Genomic DNA, 19,484 nt, shown 5'->3' on the forward strand with positions numbered 1-19,484 from the left:
CCAAGGTATTTTGTATGCAAGATGTCAGACCTATCACAGGTTTGAAAGGTGTTATGGAAGTGCAGAGACCCAGGCACAGACAGAAACATGGCAGAAAACAGTAAAAGTTCAACAGTTTATTCAACAGGTTCACACAACACTGAGCAGGCATTAAGGTAAATGAGGAGATGGCGACCCTTGCTGGGAACTAGGGGAAGGACACACACATCTCTCTCATTCCCACAGGTGAAAGAAGAAGGTGGAGGGTGGACAAAAAGGCATATATGAAAAAAGATTCAAAATAGGAGATAAGAAAGAAGAAATAAATAATAATAATAATAATAATTTCATGGGCAGCATCAAGTTTACACAACTGATTTGGATAACAGCCATGAATCTCATTAAACATTTACATAAAAATATTGAATCATACATTGAGGAATGTGTGATTAAAAAAACTGAGTGGAAAAGATGTGAAACCTTTTTTCCATTTCATGCTATAATCGTCAGGATTAGCATGACTGTAGCATCAACCCCTGGTCCCTCTTCTAAGATTCATAAAATACTTAATGTAATTAACATATATCACAAATAAGGCACCTGGAAGTCCCATACATAAGACACAAAAGGTTCAGGACAACAATAAATATATCACACATACAACATTACCTGAATATCTAAACACAAGGGAAGCTGAAAGTTTTGATGATACCCTTCCAAAATGGTAAATAGTAAATGGTAAAATGGTTCCAGACACATGAAAGAGCACGTAGTTGTTGCTATTTTAGGCCAATTCATGCTTTTGATGTCTGTATCCCTTCAAGGCTACACATGACAGAAATTTTTACCATCCACCCAAGTCTACAAGGGTCTGCATGGACCCAAAGCGTGCCAACTGCATATGTGCTAAGAAAGCAAATTGTGTTTTGTCATGAGGAGAAACTGTAGGAAGAGATTCGCCATCATCCACATCTTTATAATTCATCATTAAAAGAGTTGTAACTGAAGTTGTCGTTGGAGGTGCAATGATTTGTACACACTTTCCATTAATGAAGCACGAATTTTGTAGGAAGTTCTGAATACAATTACACTGAAGTGAACAGATCTGTCCACATGTCTGTTTTCAAAGTCAAACTGTGCTACTACTTTCCTTGTCCGCAAAACTCTGCTTGGAACACTGCCATTCCTTGGTTTTGGTTTACAATATAATTTTCACTTGTAGTTGTGGTTTATTATGTATTTTTCTGGTTTTTCATTTACATTTATATTCTAGTTTTTGTTTTACAGCTTTGATATCTCAAAAAGGCTTTTAAGTGTTTATGATGGTCCAATGGTAATGTTTCTTGCCCTGGGTCTTTGCTGCATGCCTAACCCTTTTTCACTCCCTCTATTTCCTGTCTGCAGCTCTACCATTTAACTAAGGCAAAAATAGCAAAGCTGTTGCAGCTGTAGGACAGGGAGACTAAATGCTGTTTGAAAGATGTTCACAAGCAAGAGACACAGTTATTCAAATGACATGCTAGCATTAGTGTCCTTAGGTAGAACTGCCTATCTCCAGTTGATTCAAAAAACATCCATGACAGAGTTCTAAGGCAAAAAACCCTGCTGATGAAAAAGAACATAAAAGCTTGTCTTACTTTTGCAAACAAATGATCCCCAAAACTTTTGGGAGAAAATTCTATGGACTGACAAGACCAAAGTTGAACTTTTTGGAAGGTGTGTGTCTTGTTGCATCTGACCTAAAAGTAACGGAGCATTTCAGAAAAAGAACATCATAGCAACAGTCAAACATGATGGTGGTAGTGTGATGGTCTGGGGCTGCTTTGCTGCTTCAGGACCTGGACGACTTGCTGTGATTTATGGAACCATGAATTCTGCTCTCTACCAGAAAGTCTTGAAGGAGAATGTTTGGTCATGAAGCAAAGCGCACAAATATTTTGGAGTGGCTTAGTCAAAGTCCAGGCTTGAATCCCACTGAAATGCTGTGGCATGACCTCAAAAAGGCCATTCATGCTCAAAAACCTCCCAATGTTGCTGAATTAAAACAATTCTGCAAAGAAGAGCGAGTCAAAATATCTCCACAGAGATGTTATAAAAAACACTTGATTTCAGTTGTTGCCGGTGAGGGTGACCCAACCAGTTATTAGGGTTTGGGGGCAATTACTTTTTCCACAGAGGGCCAGGTAGCATTGAATATTTTTTTTCCTTAACAAATAAAATCATCATTTAAAAACTGCATTTTGTGTTTACTTGGGTTATCTTTTTCTGATATTCACATTTGTTTGAACTTGAACATTACAGTGTGGAAAATATACAAAAAAATAAAAATTTGAGAAGGGGGAAAATACTTTTTGATGTCACTGTATATAGATAATATAAAGGTGTCTTGTCAGGTGAAAGTACTTCCAGTTATTCCGAGCTATCAAAGTATGCAACACAAGTCCAGGTATGGCTCTGAGGAAATGCCATCTTTAAAACAAATACTTCAAAAATGCAAAAGTATTCAACATATGACTACTAACTGATTAATTTTTTGAAACTAAAGACTTTATAGAACTCAGTATTTGGATGGTTTCTCTATTTTTTATGTGTGGCAAAAAAAACAACCAACAGAAACACTAAAAGATGTTTGTGGCACAACCTATGAACAGAAAAATGGTTTCAGTATATATGGCCTGTTGCATAGACTGTAAACAAAGATGGATGACATCACACCTCCACCAAAATAAGCTTTTACTTTTAAATGGATGCTTTCATCTTGTGGGGGTGACATCATTTGAAATCAGAATTTCTGCAGTCATGACTGGGGGGAAGAGATGTAGTATTGAGGTACTTTCACATGCCTGACTCCCAATACAACTGGGTGGTGGCAATATAACACATGGGTTGTATATAAAGGATGGACGTAGTAACACTGACCTCACCCACTGTTTTGTGCACTACTGTTCTGAACCCTCAAATTCGAAATTTTTCCATCATCCATCTTGGTTTTTGAAAAGTAACAAACGAGGGATTTATCTGACTAACTTGAAGACAAGTTTTTTGTATGCCCTGCCCTAAAAATATCCTCTTTTGTCATCTGTTTTACTCTAAATGGGACCATGATTTACAAAATGAACTTCATGCTGTATTCAGAAGGTCTTAAAACCAGCACCTGGGACCTGAAACTCAGAGAACTGTTTACTGAGGTAGCAAATCAAGTGAGAAGTAGGATCATTTTCTGAGAGACTTATGCACACGCCAACATCTTTTTGCACCTGAAGGAGTCGCCCCCTGCTGTCCATTAGAAAGAATGCAGGTTTCAGGCACCTTTGTGTTTGACTCACTTTTAGACCTGGAGTCTGCTTCTGATATATAATGCAGGATTCACTTTTTTTTTTGGCCTTTTTTGCTTTTATTGCAGGGGAGAGTGGAGAGAGAGACGGGAAATGTGGGGGGAAGAGAAGGGGAAGGACCTGCAGTAAATGGCCATGGGTCAGAGATAACAGACCCTGTTCATGGGTCGCCTGCTCAGTCATTTGAGCTACCGGGGCACCCAGTATTCACATTATTAGCCAAGTCTGTCTGTCTGTGGTCATACAGTAAACAAACTTTCATTCAGGAATGTTTTCAAGAAGGATTGACTGATTGTCAGTTTGGTCAATAATTCATCCTGTTATTTTTTAACTAATAGTGAATTGAATCAGTTAAAATGTGCTACTTTGGCTCTGAGGCATCCACTGCTTCTATTTGTAGTCACAACTTTTTGGCCTCTGATATCTAGTGCAGAACTGAGTATTTTCACAGTTCATATGTTGCATTTTCGGTCTGATTGCTTATACATCACATGTAACAGTTTAGGATAAATGATCAACACTGTTGTAATTAAAAGTTCTATTTTTATTATAAATATGTTTGTGCTATTCTAAATTTTAACAGCAAGATTTTCAGTTTTCCTGCAAATGCATATCAGCTCTAACTATTGGTTATTGGCCTCCTTAATCATTAACAATTGTATTAGCCCTGAAAAAACCCATAGGCTGCCTCTATGACTAGAATGTAATATTTTGATCCTGTCAGGTTGGTCAGTTTATCAGTAGAAGGCTACAGTCTACATTCTACAAGAGTGGGAGTGCAGTTTTAGTCAGCTACTAACTTTCCACTCTGTAACTATCCATTAAAATGCATGAATTAGTGGAGTTTCAATGAAAATCAAGAGACTCGTATAAACAATGTAACTAAAAGCTAGATGTCTGATGCTACCCGTGCACAGTTTACACGTCGTAGACGTCGATGTGAGCTCCTGATGTGTAGTTGTCTTCCAGCAGCAGCTTCATCAGCTTGGCACAGGACGCCTCACAGGTGAGCAGTTGGCCCTGATCAAACATGTCTACAAAAGACTTCCTGATGCCGTCATCACCTGTTCGTGTTCTGGCCTCCATTTGCATGGCTGTGTCCAGAGGCCCTGGTTCAATATAGAGGGCAGAGAAAGAAAGATAATTGTGGCTGCAGAGATAGCATGCTGAGTTTTCATTACAGGTTATTGTTCTGGTAATACAACTGTATGTTTCAGACTTTCTGATGTTAATGATGAAAGCAAAATATATTTGCCCATGTATGTGGCTTCAAATTGGACAAATTACATCAGTAAATAAGACATTAAGTCATGAATGCAGATAATATTACTAGTTCCTACATTTCATGACACTAAAATTACAGTTTATTCTTTTGATTTTATATAATTCCAGTAGCCTTTTTTCAAGATGCTTATTTTTTCTGATTGCTAGTATTTTGCATTCCAGCCATGTGACTGGCTGCTGCTTCAGTCTGAAAGAACAAACTGTTAATACATGTTAATAATTTTATTCAACTTGGACAATAAACACTGACTGACCAATCGTTTTTGACATGTTTATTCATGTCTACCTTCTAAATAATGTCAGGTACTGAACTGCTTTATATTTTGTTACTTAATACCATTTTCTTCTGTCTGATTAAAAATGTATTGAATTGAATTTCCAAAAGATTATACTCACTAAATATCTGTGACCTTATGCACGGCTCCTTATACCCTCCATACTCTCACAGTGAACTTTCAGAAGCTTTTGAAAGCATTTTTCCAGCTCGTCCCCTTCTTGGATAATTTCCAAGTGTGGCAACAACTTTGAAATGTAGAAAACAATAAATAATGCTATATATATATATATATATATATATATATATATCATTACTGGTCTGCTCTAAACCACTATTACTACTCCTTTAGGAATAACTTTCAGCTCTTCCAATCCAGATTCAACGTAAAATGCACCAACATTCTGTTCCCCACCTGGAGAGTAGTTGAGCACCCGGAGGTCTGGCTCCTCTTCCGCCAGCACCCTGAACATCATCTCTCGGGCAGCCTTGCCAGTGCAGTACAGCACCCAGGAACGGAAAGGTTGCAGGGCGCACAGCGAGGTGACATTAACAATGGTGCGGCGTAGACCTGGACGTTGTGGAAAGGACTGAAGCACCCTGGCAGTGAGGCACATGGAAGAGCTGACGTTCAGGGACAAGTAGGAGTCCACTTCAGCCATGTCAGTGAAAGTTTTAACAGAGCGGGACACATCACCCAGAGAGGCTGGAAGGAGAAAAAGGGAGGTGTCACTTGTGCACTGTATGTTTTCAACTAGTGTTATGCAGATACCCTCAAGAGGAGGTAACAAGGAGAAATGAGGGTTTCAGTCTATCCATCCATCCATTCTCTGTACACCGCTTTATCCTCATTAGGGTCGCAGGGGGTGCTGGAGCCTATCCCAGCTGACTTGGGCGAAGGCAGGGGACACCCTGGACAGGTCGCCAGTCTGTCGCAGGGCTACATATACAGACAAACAAGCACACTCACATTCACACCTACGGGCAATTTAGAGTGATCAATTAACCTTAGCATATTTTTGGACTGTGGGAGGAAGCCAGAGTACCCAGAGAAAACCCACACATGCACAGGGAGAACATGCAAACTCCATGCAGAAAGACCCCATTCCTAGGCCGGGATTTGAACCGGGGATCTTCTTGCTGCAAGGCAAAAGTGCTAACCGCTACTCTACTGTGCAGCCCAGGTTTCAGTCTACCACTAAATAATTAGGACCAGCACCAGAGTTAAACCATGATGAATTATTTCAGACAAAATGACACCTTTTCTCTCTTCCCTTTCATGATATCTATGGTCATATCTCTGGTATTTCCACTTACATCACAAAGGTGAACTGCACCTCATATGCATTTGAGAATCACATTTTAAATAAGCCAACAATACCATATCTTCAGTCAGTGGCCCTGTAAGTCTAGATAATCAAGAGACTTTACCATCAGTCCCCACAAACTATACTGTCGACAGACATGCTGCTGTCAACATTAATTAAAAACTATGTAATTTTTAGTGTTGTAGGAACTTATCAATGCTATACAACACTAGACGTAAGAGGAAGGTCTGTAATTTCAGTGAAACAACCCTTTGAACAGTATCTTTCATTAACTGTGCTTAACAACATCGAGGAAACATGAAGATAATTTAATTTAGTACAGAAATCGCAACGCCAAAGTCTATAAATACTTTACTGTTGTTTAGGTTATACAAAACATTCACTACCAGTCAGAAATTTGGACACAACTTCTCATTCAATGTTTTTTTCTGTATTTTTACTACTTTGCAATTATATGGTTAAAAAAACAAAAACCACTGTGAAATAACTCTAAATATGTTTTATATTTTTGATTCCTAAGTAGAGACCCTTTGCTTTGATTACTGCTTTGTACAATCTTGGCATTCTTTCCATGAGCTTCATGAAGTAGTCACCTGAAATGGTTTTCACTTGTGCCTTGTCAAGGTTCATTTGTGGAATTTCTTGCCTTCTTAATGGGGTTGGGACCATCAGTTGTGTTGTGCAGAAGTCAGGTTTGGTCATAACTGACAGCTCTATTTGACAACTGTTAGAATCCATATTGTGGCAAAAACCAATCAGCTAAGTAAAGAGAAACAACAGTCCATCATTACTTTAAGAATCGAAGATCAGTTAGTCAGGAAAATTGCAAAAACTCTGAATGTATGCCCAAGTACAATCACAAAAACCATCAAGCGCTACAACGAAGCTGACTCACATGAGGACCATCCCCGGAAAGGGAGGCCAACAGTCACCTTTGGTACTGAAGACAAGTTCATCTGAGTCACCAGCCTCAAGTGAACAGCACCTCAGATTTGAGTCCAGATAAATGCCACACAGAGTTCTAGTAACAGAAGCATCTCTACAGAAACTGCTCAGAGGAGACTGAATCAGGCTTTTATGGTCAAACAGCTGCTAAGGAACCACTACTAAGGAAAAGCAACATGCAGAAGAGATTTGTTTGGGCCAAGAAACACAAGGAATGGACCAGTGGAAATCTGTGCTTTGGTCTGATGATGCCAATTTTGAGATCTTTGGTTCCACCTGCCGTGTCTTTGTACAATGCAAAAAAAAGTGAACGGATGGTCTCTACATGCATGGTTGCATGTAGAGACCATCCGATTGTGAAGCATGGAGGAGAAGGTGTGATGGTGTGGGGGTGCTTTGCTGGTGACACTGAGGATTTATTCAAAACTGAAAGTACTCTGAACCAGCATGGCTCCCACAGCATTTGCAGCGACTTGCTATCTCATCCGGTTTGCATTTAGTTGGACCATTTATTCATCATTCATTTATTTTTCAACAGGAAAAAGAACCCAAACATGGCGTCAGGCTGTATAGGGGCTAGGACCGAGAAGAAGAGTGATGGAGTGCTGCATCAGATGACCTGGCCTCCACAGTCACGTGATCGAAACCCAATCCAGATGGTTTGGGATGAGATGGACCACAGAGTGAAGGCAAAAGGGCCAACAAGTGCTCAGCATCTCTGGGAACTCCTTCAAGACTGATGGAAAACCATTTCAGTTGACTACCTCAAGATGCTCATCCAGAGAATGCCAAGTGTGTGCAAAGCAGTAGGGCTGGACCCGAATATCCGAATATTCAGTCGCGACGGTGGTATCCGGATATTAATTTTGAGATCCGAATATTCACCCCACCCCCCTCCACCCCCCACCTCGGACGTTATAGACTGGACCGGACCGAATATTCGTCATTAATAAGGGCCGAATATCCGGAGTCCAGAAACTGCTATTCAGGCCGGCCCTTCAAAGCAGTAGTCAAAGCAAAGGGTGGCCATTTTGAAGAATCTGAAATATAAAACATGGTTGGACTTATTTCATACCTATTTTTAATTCCATATGTGTTCATTCATAGTCCTGATACCTTCAGTGAGAATTTACACTGTAAATAGTCATGAAAATGAAAATAAAGTCATGACAATAAAGAAAAACAATTAAGTGAGAAGGTGTTTCCAAACTTTTGACTGGTAATGTACACCAAGAAATCATAAAAACTTGTGGCCATGACACTGATACACTCATTACAACTAAATTTCCCACTAAAGTTGTGTGGGCTAAAATGACAATATGATGACAATTTATATGCAAAAGGTCAGCTTGACTGTGGCATCATAAGTTCCTGTAAAAACACTTCTTGTTCATTGTTCAACATCTTAAATAAAGACTGTAAACTGCAACTTTATTGTCATACCAGTAATTCAAGTAAAAGCAGTGAGGCTGCAATGTGAAAACACTCCACTAGTCCTGCATTAGACATATAACTTCAGAAAAATAGTATATTAGTAGTATATTAGTGCCTATTTTTGAAGTAACATAATAACAATACTAATGATGAAAAAGAGCCCACATAGCATTGTATTATGTATACAAATAGCATTTCCAGTTGGAGTTGATACTTCATTTCAACACCGTTAGAACATTTTTAATTGTTACTGTACCATTTTTAGGATGGTCTCAGTTTTACATGTAAATCTTTATCTTCAAAGCAGCTACAGGTGTCAAATAAATGTAGTGGAGCAAGTAATAAAGTACATAAAGCACAGTACTGTACTGTAATTAGTTCTTCCACTGTGACCATCCTGTGTGTCTGACTGTTCACTGACCCTGATGCCTCTCTTACCGGCATTGTTGACCAGTATCAGGTGATCTATGTGTTCAGAAAAAGCTTCTTCAGATGATCTGACGACGTTTTCTATTCCCTCCATCTGAGCCATGTCTGCCACCACACTCTCCACTCTCAGACCCGCTCTGCCCGCCTCCAACTCGGTCAGCTCCGCCTGCAGACTCCGCAGGTCGTCCTCGGAGCGGGCCGCCAGGACGAGCACCGAGCCTGGCTTCACCAACCCAGACATCTCCTTGGCTACAGTCCTGCCGAAGCCTTTGGAGGCCCCGGTGATGATGCACAGCACCCGGCCGAGGTGTGCAGAGTGAGCGGAGGACATAGTGCAGAGCCCGTAGTAGTGGACAGATGATCCGATCCGTTCAGCTGCTTCTTCTTCTGAGGCTTTAACTGGGGCCGGAGGTCCACTTGTTGCCGTGTCGCCATCTCCCGGTTTCCCCTCCACCAGACATCATGTGACTGTATTTAGGGGGAGGCTATATAGCCTAAGAGTTTAAATCTTCTTTTTTTAAAAAATTTGTAGAACAAGAAGATATTCCAGGTTTATTTTTCAGTGTGATTTTGCTTTTTGCGGCTATTGGCATTTTATGAAATACCAGAATTATGCTTGATTATTTTTCCAGACGTTTAATATACTTCCTTGTGCCTCTTGCACATAAAAGGTTATGCTCATTCAGCCAAGACCTAATACTGGTGTGAAGCAATCCAGCACCGCCGAGAAAGGCGTGAAGTGAGCGGTACCTGGTCAACTGCTGCGTATTCAAACTCGTGCGTATAAAAACTTGTGCGTATGCAAGGGTTAGGGTTTGGGTTTGGGTTAGGGACAACAATTCAGCAACTGCCAGTGGTTTATAAATCCATGTTTGATCACCATAAATAAATAATAAAACACTGATTTTACATTCACTCAATACACACAAGTTTGCATACGCACGAGTTTGCATACGCAAGACTTTGCATACACACGAATTGCAGTATCCAAGTGAGCAAGCGCTCGTATTTAGGGGAGCCTGTGTATACTTGACATTACGGTAATATAAAACTGCGGGAAAACTGCCAGTTTCCAAAGACTCATTCCACCTCAGTCTTGTACTAGACCTCAACAGGAAGACCCCCACTCAATTTGGGGGATGTGCCATTTCAAAATAAAATGCGTTTAAAATCTTCATATCTATAGTATATTATTGCAAAATTATGATTCATATTACAGGAACTCTGCAAGTTTCCACAGACTCATTCCACTTCAGTCTTGTACTAGACCACTTCAGGAAGACCCCCACTCAATCTGGGGTCAATTTGATTTGGCATTTCAAAATAAAATGTCTTTAAATTCTTCATATCTATAGTATATTATTGCAAAATTATGATTCATGTTACAGGAAATCTGCAAGTTTCCACAGACTCATTCCACTTCAGTCTTGTACTAGACCACTCCAGGAAGACCCCCACTCAATTTGGGGTCAATCTGATGTGGCATTTCAAAATAAAATGCTTTTAAAATCTTCATATCATAATAAAATGCCTTTAAAATCTTCATATCTATAGTATATTATTGCAAAATTATGATTCATATTACAGGAAAACTGCTAGTTTCCACAGACTCATTCCACCTCAGTCTTGTAGTAGACCACTCCAGGAAGACCCACACTCAATTTGGGGTCAATCTGATGTGGCATTTCAAAATAAAAGCCCTCTAAAATCTTCATATCTATAGTATATTATTGCAAAATTATGATTCATATTACAGGAAAACTGCTAGTTTCCACAGACTCATTCCACCTCAGTCTTGTAGTAGACCACTCCAGGAAGACCCACACTCAATTTGGGGTCAATTTGATGTGGTATTTAAAAATAAAATGCCTTTACAATCTTCATATCTATAGTATATTATTGCAAAATTATGATTTATATTACAGGAAAACTTCTCGTTTCCACAGACTCATTCCACCTCAGTCTTGTAGTAGACCACCCCAGGAAGACCCCCACTCAATTTGGGGTCAGTTTGATTTCAGATTTCTTGAAGAATCCCTTCTAAGTCAAATAAACCATTAAGCCATAACTTTTACTGGTTCTATTTCTTGTCAGTCCTTACATCAAAAACAAATAAAATCTTCAACATCTTCAATGTGCTATCTTCAGTCGGTTCCCAGTGACTTATTAGAGTCTTATTCTTTACAATAATGATTAACAAAAATAATTACAATTTAAATAAAATGTTAAATCAGTTACATGCATTCGGATGTGCATCCATAATGAAATACTACAATGATAATACTATAATAATAGCCATAACTTTTACTGGTTCTATTTCTTGCTCAGTTCTTTCATCAAAAATAAATAAAATCTTCAGCATCTTCAATATGCTATCTTCAGTCGGTTCCCAATGACTTATTAGAGTCTTATTCTTTTCAATAATAATTAAAAATATTTACAATGTGAATAAAATGTAATTACAATGTGTACAATGTAAAATGTAAAACACTTACATAAATTAGGATTTGCATCCATAATGAAATACTAATACAGTTCACATTAAAAAGATACAGAGACTTGATGTGTTACGAATTGTGTGTGTAGAGAACCCAGGTGCAGACATTACCGACAGACAATATAGTATAATGAAAAAAGGGTTTATTCAAGAAAAGCTTCTACAACTGAAAACGAGACTGAGGTGGCAAAACTAAACTGTAGAAAACACAGGGCTACAAACGGTACTCACAAAATGGAAGGCCATCCAAAAACTGAGTCCATGGGGGAAACAGAAGAGTCCAAAAACTGTAGTATCCAGAAGTAGAGGGGGGCTATAAATGCCTTTTTGGAGGAAAAACACCCGGGAATGAGTTTAAATAAACCTTTATTGTACATAAAGAAGCTATCTAAATGTTATTACTCTCTGTGATTTGGCTTCTTGTGTCTACTGGCATTTTATGAAATACGTGACTACATTGTTATTTTGCAGAAATATTCAATATGCATCCTTGTATGTCTGACACATGTAAGGCTATTCTCATTCAGCTATTTGATCTAACATGAGGGAAGTTGCTCCAGGACCAAACAAAAGTTTGCCATTGTCACTGTAGATCTGTCCTTTGTCTTGCTTAATAGAACCTTAAGATTGTCACCAAACTGTTCAGGAATCAACATCTTCCGCTTTCCACCTTCAGTGTTGAACATCCTGAAGACATGGCTTGTTCTGGGAAGTGATACTGAAGTATCTTTGGCATATGTAACTTCATCTTTCATTCTCTTGGTCTTCCTCTTTAGGTCATCTGCTGTATTCTGAAGGTACTCATCAACATGTTCAGCTGCCGTGAATGGTCCGCCTTGTTCCTTCAGTCTATCCAAAATACTGAGTTTTCTGTTCTCAACATGCAGCAGATAAGCTTCTTTCTTACTAAGCCCAGCAGCTCTAAGATCCTGCTGGCATTTGTTCCAGTCTGCAGTGATATTGTCCATGATCTTGACCACTGGGCCCATTTTACAGAATTCACTTGAGGCATCTTTTTTGCGCAAGTCTTTAGTCAGCTTCAGTATATTGCCATGTGATACAGCGTCCAAACTGGGCTTCTTCTTTAGCCTCTGATCAGTATCTCCACACTGCCTTTCCAACTACAAGTTGCGTACAGGAGCCTTGTCGATATTCTGAGCCTGTTCAAACACTGGATATTCTTTCTCATTTCCTCCAAAATCTTCTGAAATATTGGTGTCATCGACATTGAATTATGTAATAATTCAAATCACCTTTTCAAAAAAGTGATAAAGAGTAAAGATTTCAGGTTGAATTACCCTACCCTAAGTGACTGCTTCTTTTGGTATGTCAACGTGGTTAATGTCAGTATCAATGATGCTGCAAAGCTAATATGGTGTTCACGGTGTGACCTGCCTGGAGACAAAAAAACATGGTAGCTTGTTCATTGTATCGACAAAATGTTAAGAAAATGTGGTTAAACACAGTCATATATGACTTACATCAATGCAAACATACTTGGAGAATTGTGGTTTTGGGAAAGGTCAAACGGGAACCTGATATTGTTAATGGTCAATCAAGTGGCAAGTTTTCCTTTAAATCTTGTAGACCTTCACCAGTCAAATGAGTAATTGAATGCATGTATTCAGTTTGGCCACATAATGGTCTACATGACCTTGATGTGTTATTAAGGCAAAAATGCGCAAATCTGCTGTTTTCACATATATGCCAGTAGCCAAGGGAAGCCAACTCTAAATGCAAAATAATGTTGAAAAATGTAGTTTTTATGGATATGTGGTTAATTTGAATTCATTCCCGGCATTTTTTTTAGAATTATAGCCCCCCTCTGCCAGAAGGGTAGTCAAGGGCAGCACGTGGGTTTGTAAGACAATGCTCCCACGACCACTGAGGGGAGCAGAGGGCTTTTATGCAGAGGAGGGAAGCAGGTGAACGGAATTGGCTGATTACTCCCAGCTGAAGCTCATGCAGCACTCAGCTGTCATCCAGAGGGCGAGCGGCCGGGAGAGAGAGAGAGACAGGAAGGAATAACAGGGCAGGAGCTGGAATGGGATCCTGACATGATGACATGATTAACAGCACAAGGCACACATCCAGTTGCCTTCTCTGGCCTGTTGCAGACTCTCCATGTCCATGCTCAAGTATTGTTCATGGAACCACCTTTCACATGCATCACACTGGATCTATGAAATAAGGTTAGTAAATTAAATTAGATCATATATCATCTCCTTTCCATTTAAAAATGTATGAGGTTCTTCAGTGACCTGATGATTGTCACTTCTATACTGGTCTATCCATTAACAATTAAATATTATGGTTATAGCACTTTCTTGCGATATGTGTCTTTTTTTGTCATCTCAAATCATGAAATCATACATTCAAAATGTACTTCTGTGGAAAATGCACCCAATTTGTTACTCGGGGCCCAGCACCTGGGGGCTTCACCAAAGAGCACATTGCACAGTTGTTGGCTATATCCAGAACTGATTTTTTTTTTTTAAAGAAATTAAAAATATCCAATAAAATAATCGAAACTTATAATATGCATATTCTTTAGACCATTATTACATTATTGTAATCATGTAATGATTAAAATAAAAATACTTAATGAAAATACACAAATGCTGAAATTTAAGACAAATATGTCCATATTATTCGATGTTCACATAAAAAAATACAATTACTGTTAACCCTTAAATATAATTTTTTAATCAATTTTTTTATTCTGAACATTTTACAACATTTATGTCATACATTTAAATGTAGTATATATATATCACAACATGAACATGTGGTTGTTTTTGTTAGATTTTAAAAGTAATAAATATCTTCCTGAAGTATTAGTCTTCTATAACATGGCTTTGCTTCAACAACTTTCTTCTATCTATTTAATTCCAGTGATGATTCCAGAAATGCATGTGGTCAGATATTGCGCAACACCACTGTCGATACAGACCTGATGCCTGCAGTATTTGGACAGCCATCTTTCTCCTTTCACTTGACATTTCTTTTTTTGATGTCCCAAAGTTAAAGGCAGATGGTCTACTACAAGACTGAAGTGGAATGAGTCTCTGGAAACTAGCAGTTTTCCTGTAATATGAATCATAATTTTGCAATAATATACTATAGATATGAAGATTTTAAAGGCATTTTATTTTGAAATGCCAAATCAAATTGACCCCAAATTGAGTGGGGGTCTTCCTGGAGTGGTCTAGTACAAGAATGAAGTGGAATGAGTCTGTGGAAACCTGCAGATTTCCTGTAACATGAATCATAATTTTGCAATAATATACTATAGATATGAAGATTTTAAAGGCATTTTATTTTGAAATGCCAAATCAGATTGACCCCAAATTGAGTGGGGGTCTTCCTGTTGAGGTCTAGTACAAGACTGAAGTGGAATGAGTCTTTGGAAACTAGCAGTTTTCCCGCAGTTCTATATTACCTTAATGTCAAGTATACACAGGCTCCTCTAAATACGAGCGCTTGCTCACTTGGATACTGGTCAACTCGTGTGTATGCAAAGTCTTGCGTATGCAAATTTGTGTGTATTGAGTGAATGTAAAATCAGTGTTTTATTATTTATTTATGGTGATCAAACATGGATTTATAAACCACTGGCAGTTGCTGAATTGTTGTCCCTAACCCTAACCCTAACCCTAACCCTTGCATACGCACAAGTTTGTATACGCACGAGTTTGAATACGCATGAGTTTGAATACGTTTGACCAGGTACCCAAAAGACTAACCCAAGCTAACAGCTGGACAACCAAATACCAGACGATTAATAGTAGCTGTAGTATAGTTGTACCAGCAGTAGTAGTAATACGAAAAGTACAAGCAGCAGTAGTAGTATAAGTAGCTGTTAGAGTCATAGATGTAGTATCAGCATGTGTAATAGTATTACAAGTTGTAGTAGCAGTGACGGTATCAGCAGCAGTAGTTGGTGTATTTCCACTAGTAGTCGCATTACTATTAATACCACCAATAATACCAATTGTTAGCCTAGCCACGCTAGACCCATGCTCTGAAGACGCAAGGGTCTAGGCACGCTCGACAGGGAGGGAGGCGGGCTAAAAGGTTGTCTATCAAATCACTCTGCAGCAATTGGGTAGGTACAGTGCCTTGTGAAAGTATTCGGCCCCCTTGAACTTTTCAACCTTTCGCCACATTTCAGGCTTCAAACATAAAGATATAAAATTCTAATTTTTTGTCAAGAATCAACAACAAGTGGGACACAATCGTGAAGTGGAACGAAATTTATTGGATATTTTAAACTTTTTTAACAAATAAAAACCTGAAAAGTGAGGCGTGCAATATTATTCGGCCCCCTTGCATTAATACTTTGTAGCGCCACCTTTTGCTGCAATTACAGCTGCAAGTTGCTTGGGGTATGTCTCTATCAGTTTTGCACATCAAGAGACTGAAATTCTTGCCCATTCTTCCTTGCAAAACAGCTCGAGCTCAGTGAGGTTGGATGGAGAGCGTTTGTGAACAGCAGTCTTCAGCTCTGCCCACAGATTCTCCATTGGATTCAGGTCTGGACTTTGACTTGGCCATTCTAACACCTGGATACGTTTATTTGTGAACCATTCCATTGTAGATTTGGCTTTATGTTTTGGATCATTGTCCTGTTGGAAGATAAATCTCCGTCCCAGTCTCAGGTCTTTTGCAGACTCCAACAGGTTTTCTTCCAGAATGCTCCTGTATTTGGCTCCATTCATCTTCCCATCAGTTTTAAACATCTTCCCTGTCCCTGCTGAAGAAAAGCAGGCCCAAACCATGAGGCTGCCACCACCATGTTTGACAGTGGGGATGGTGTGTTCAGGGTGATGAGCTGTGTTGCTTTTACGCCAAACATATGGTTTTGCATTGTGGCCAAAAAGTTCCATTTTGGTTTCATCTGACCAGAGCACCTTCTTCCACATGTTTGGTGTGTCTCCCAGGTGGCTTGTGGCAAACTTCAAACGAGACTTTTTATGGATATCTTTGAGAAATGGCTTTCTTCTTGCCACTCTTCCATAAAGGCCAGATTTGTGCAGTGTACGACTGATTGTTGTCCTATGGACAGACTCTCCCACCTCAGCTGTCGATCTCTGCAGTTCATCCAGAGTGATCATGGGCCTCTTGGCTGCATCTCTGATCAGTCTTCTCCTTGTTGGAGGTGAAAGTTTAGAGGGACGGCCAGGTCTTGGTAGATTTCTGTGGTCTGATACTCCTTCCATTTCAATACGATTGCTTGCACAGTGCTCCTTGAGATGTTTAAATCATGGGAAATCTTTTTGTATCCAAATCCGGCTTTAAACTTCTCCACAACAGTATCTCGGACCTGCCTGGTGTGTTCCTTGGTCTTCATGATGCTCTCTGCACTTTAAACAGAACCCTAAGACTATCACAGAGCAGGTGCATTTATACGGAGACTTGATTAGACACAGGTGGATTCTATTTATCATCATCAGTCATTTAGGACAACATTGGATCATTCAGAGATCCTCACTGAACTTCTGCAGTGAGTTTGCTGCACTGAAAGTAAAGGGGCCGAATAATATTGCACACCCCACTTTTCAGTTTTTTATTTGTTAAAAAAGTATAAAATATCCAATAAATTTCATTCCACTTCACGATTGTGTCCCAATTGTTGTTGATTCTTGACAAAAAATTTAAATTTTATATCTTTATGTTTGAAGCCTGAAATGTGGCGAAAGGTTGAAAAGTTCAAGGGGGCCGAATACTTTCGCAAAGCACTGTATACAACCAATCAGCGCAACGAATCCTAGAGCGCCGGAAATCAGAGGATTCGGTAGTTCGGTGAAGTGGGTGAAGCTCAAGTATATTACAGACATGTTAACAGAAAGATTATTCAGAGTCGGTGCTAATGGAGCTCAATGACTGTTGTCGTTTTTGTTGTCGACCCTGGCAGAGAATTAAATTCATTGCCTAGCCTAGCGCGGCTAGGCTAGTTGTTTCCGGTTGTTTCTGTCAGAATCGTCGCACCTCTGTCGTCACTTAGTTACGCCCGCCTTCTGACCCTACACTTCATGGTGATTCGTCCGGCCAGTTTTACGAGCATCCAACCTCGAGCCTTATGGAGGGTAACTAGACCCACCCTGGCAGAGAATTAAATTCGTTGCCGTGGGTTGTCTAGCACGGCTAGGCTAACGAATTGTAGTTATAAAGCCTAACTCATATATATCCAGATTACCATCTATGTTCTTCCTACAAACCCATTTTATGATTGGGATTATAGGCAATTCTTTATGACTGCTTTCAAATAATTGAAATGTTACCAAACAATGTTATACTTATCAAATTGAATAGCTTTGGTCTCCAGTATATTGGCTAATTGAGTTCTTTGTACTTAATTTATTAGCATGATTTCTTTATAAATATGTTTTTGTGTACATACTTATTGTATGTTTATGTTCATGATTCAGACTGTGACTGGTTTCAGATGTTCATCAGAACAACAGCCTGTGGCATTGTCAGCACTGCTTGGAGACATCAGCTGTGTGCTTAGATTTAAACTGGACCCAAATGCAGAACACTGGACAAAATGAGCAACCTACTGCCATGGTTGTACTTTATATGGACCCAAAATCACTAAGGCTGATGTAGAAGTTCAGATTCATGGGAAGTTAGAGTAATGGGTGAGTGATCTGAGAGAGATGTGAGTCTGAGCAGTGGAGGCAGGCATGGATCTAGAAATCCTTTTCCCAGAAGAGTGGCACAGAGAGGCAGTGGATATGAATGGTCATGGACATAGAGAGAGAACTCAATGACAAGAAAAAAACACAAGCAAGCAACAGAAGGACTGTCTGATACTGGCTAATGGTATATCAGCCACAAAACTGTAGATATTCACCACCATGCACAGTTAGCTGACAATCTGGCAAAGTGAGAACTGCTATCTTTGTATTGTGTTGATTTGTGGATGTGCATCAAGTGAGCTTGGTTGCTGGATGGAACGCAGGTAAGGAGCCAGCCAGAGGGGTAACTCACACATCAGAATTACCCCTCACAGAGGAGGAGGACTAGAGAGGTAAAGAGAAAAGGAAAAAATTGGACACAGTCATCACAAGTTTAAAACACAGACAAGACACACAAGAGGAAAAACTAAAAGAAGAGGAGAAAAGTACTGCCACGACAGTACCAAGCTTAGAGAAACATCTCTACATTATCACCATGTCATCACCTCCTTAAAAATGTTATATAAACCAGCCATCAGCCCCAAGCTATCTTCATTTTCCTGGGAGATTTTGGACCCAGTGGCAGGCAGAAGTGCATTTTGAAAGCTTATAGAAAACCAGTCTTAGCACTGGTAGTTGGTATTATCTTATGTAATTGCTGTTCTATGGAGTAAGATTACTGTCAAAAGTATTCATCCACAATTCTAACCATTCGTATTCGTAATGTTAAACATTTGTATGTTAATAAAAAACTTGTACACAAAATTCTGCTGTCATATGCATGAGTTTGATAAATTAAGGGTTAGGATTGTTTTTACGAGTATGAACCTAAAAGTTGTGAGTGCAACTCTAATTTCTACGACTACAAAGTCTTCCCTGTGAGGACGAATTCAAGTTTATGGGTACGAGTAGAAAAATACTGGAATGACGTCACATACGTCACAGGGGAAGGTAATCGAACACCGATTGCTCCAAACGCGCATGCGCCATTTATAAAGAGTAGACGCCGGGTGGACCCGGTGGACCTACCGGGGCAGGTGACGCCTCACAGGTCAAGTAAATAACACATCCAACTTCTTGTAATTTATTTATTTCATGAAACTGTACTGTTTTAATTGATATACAGTTTATGGACGAAAGACGGTACTGCTTAGATTGCATGCTAACGAGCCGGATTTTGGTGGCTCTACAGTGAAGTTATTGAATAAATGTGTAGTGTCTCTTTTCGCTGTTGCAGCGGTTTTGCTATTTGCAGACGGTCCCTGTTCACTCGTTGCACCGCCGGCTGCTCATAGA

General features: G+C 39.4%; 1 protein-coding gene and 1 long non-coding RNA gene across 5 annotated transcripts in view; one reads left to right on the plus strand and one right to left on the minus strand.

Moving 5' to 3' along the window:
- The window catches only part of LOC127530785 (uncharacterized), a 186,643-nt gene that overhangs the window by 110,675 nt on the left and 56,484 nt on the right, over positions 1-19,484 (plus strand). The window lies entirely within an intron of this gene.
- Positions 102-9,478, minus strand: spra (sepiapterin reductase a). Its single transcript, XM_022218122.2, has 3 exons — positions 9,018-9,478; positions 5,288-5,578; positions 102-4,423 (listed from the first exon to the last, which is right to left on the minus strand). Exons 1-3 carry the CDS (start codon positions 9,337-9,339, stop codon positions 4,233-4,235), a joined length of 804 nt encoding a protein of 267 aa, XP_022073814.1. The 5' UTR covers positions 9,340-9,478; the 3' UTR covers positions 102-4,232.

This window comes from Acanthochromis polyacanthus, chromosome 18, assembly GCF_021347895.1.
Source record: "Acanthochromis polyacanthus isolate Apoly-LR-REF ecotype Palm Island chromosome 18, KAUST_Apoly_ChrSc, whole genome shotgun sequence".
Lineage (NCBI taxonomy): Eukaryota > Metazoa > Chordata > Actinopteri > Pomacentridae > Acanthochromis > Acanthochromis polyacanthus.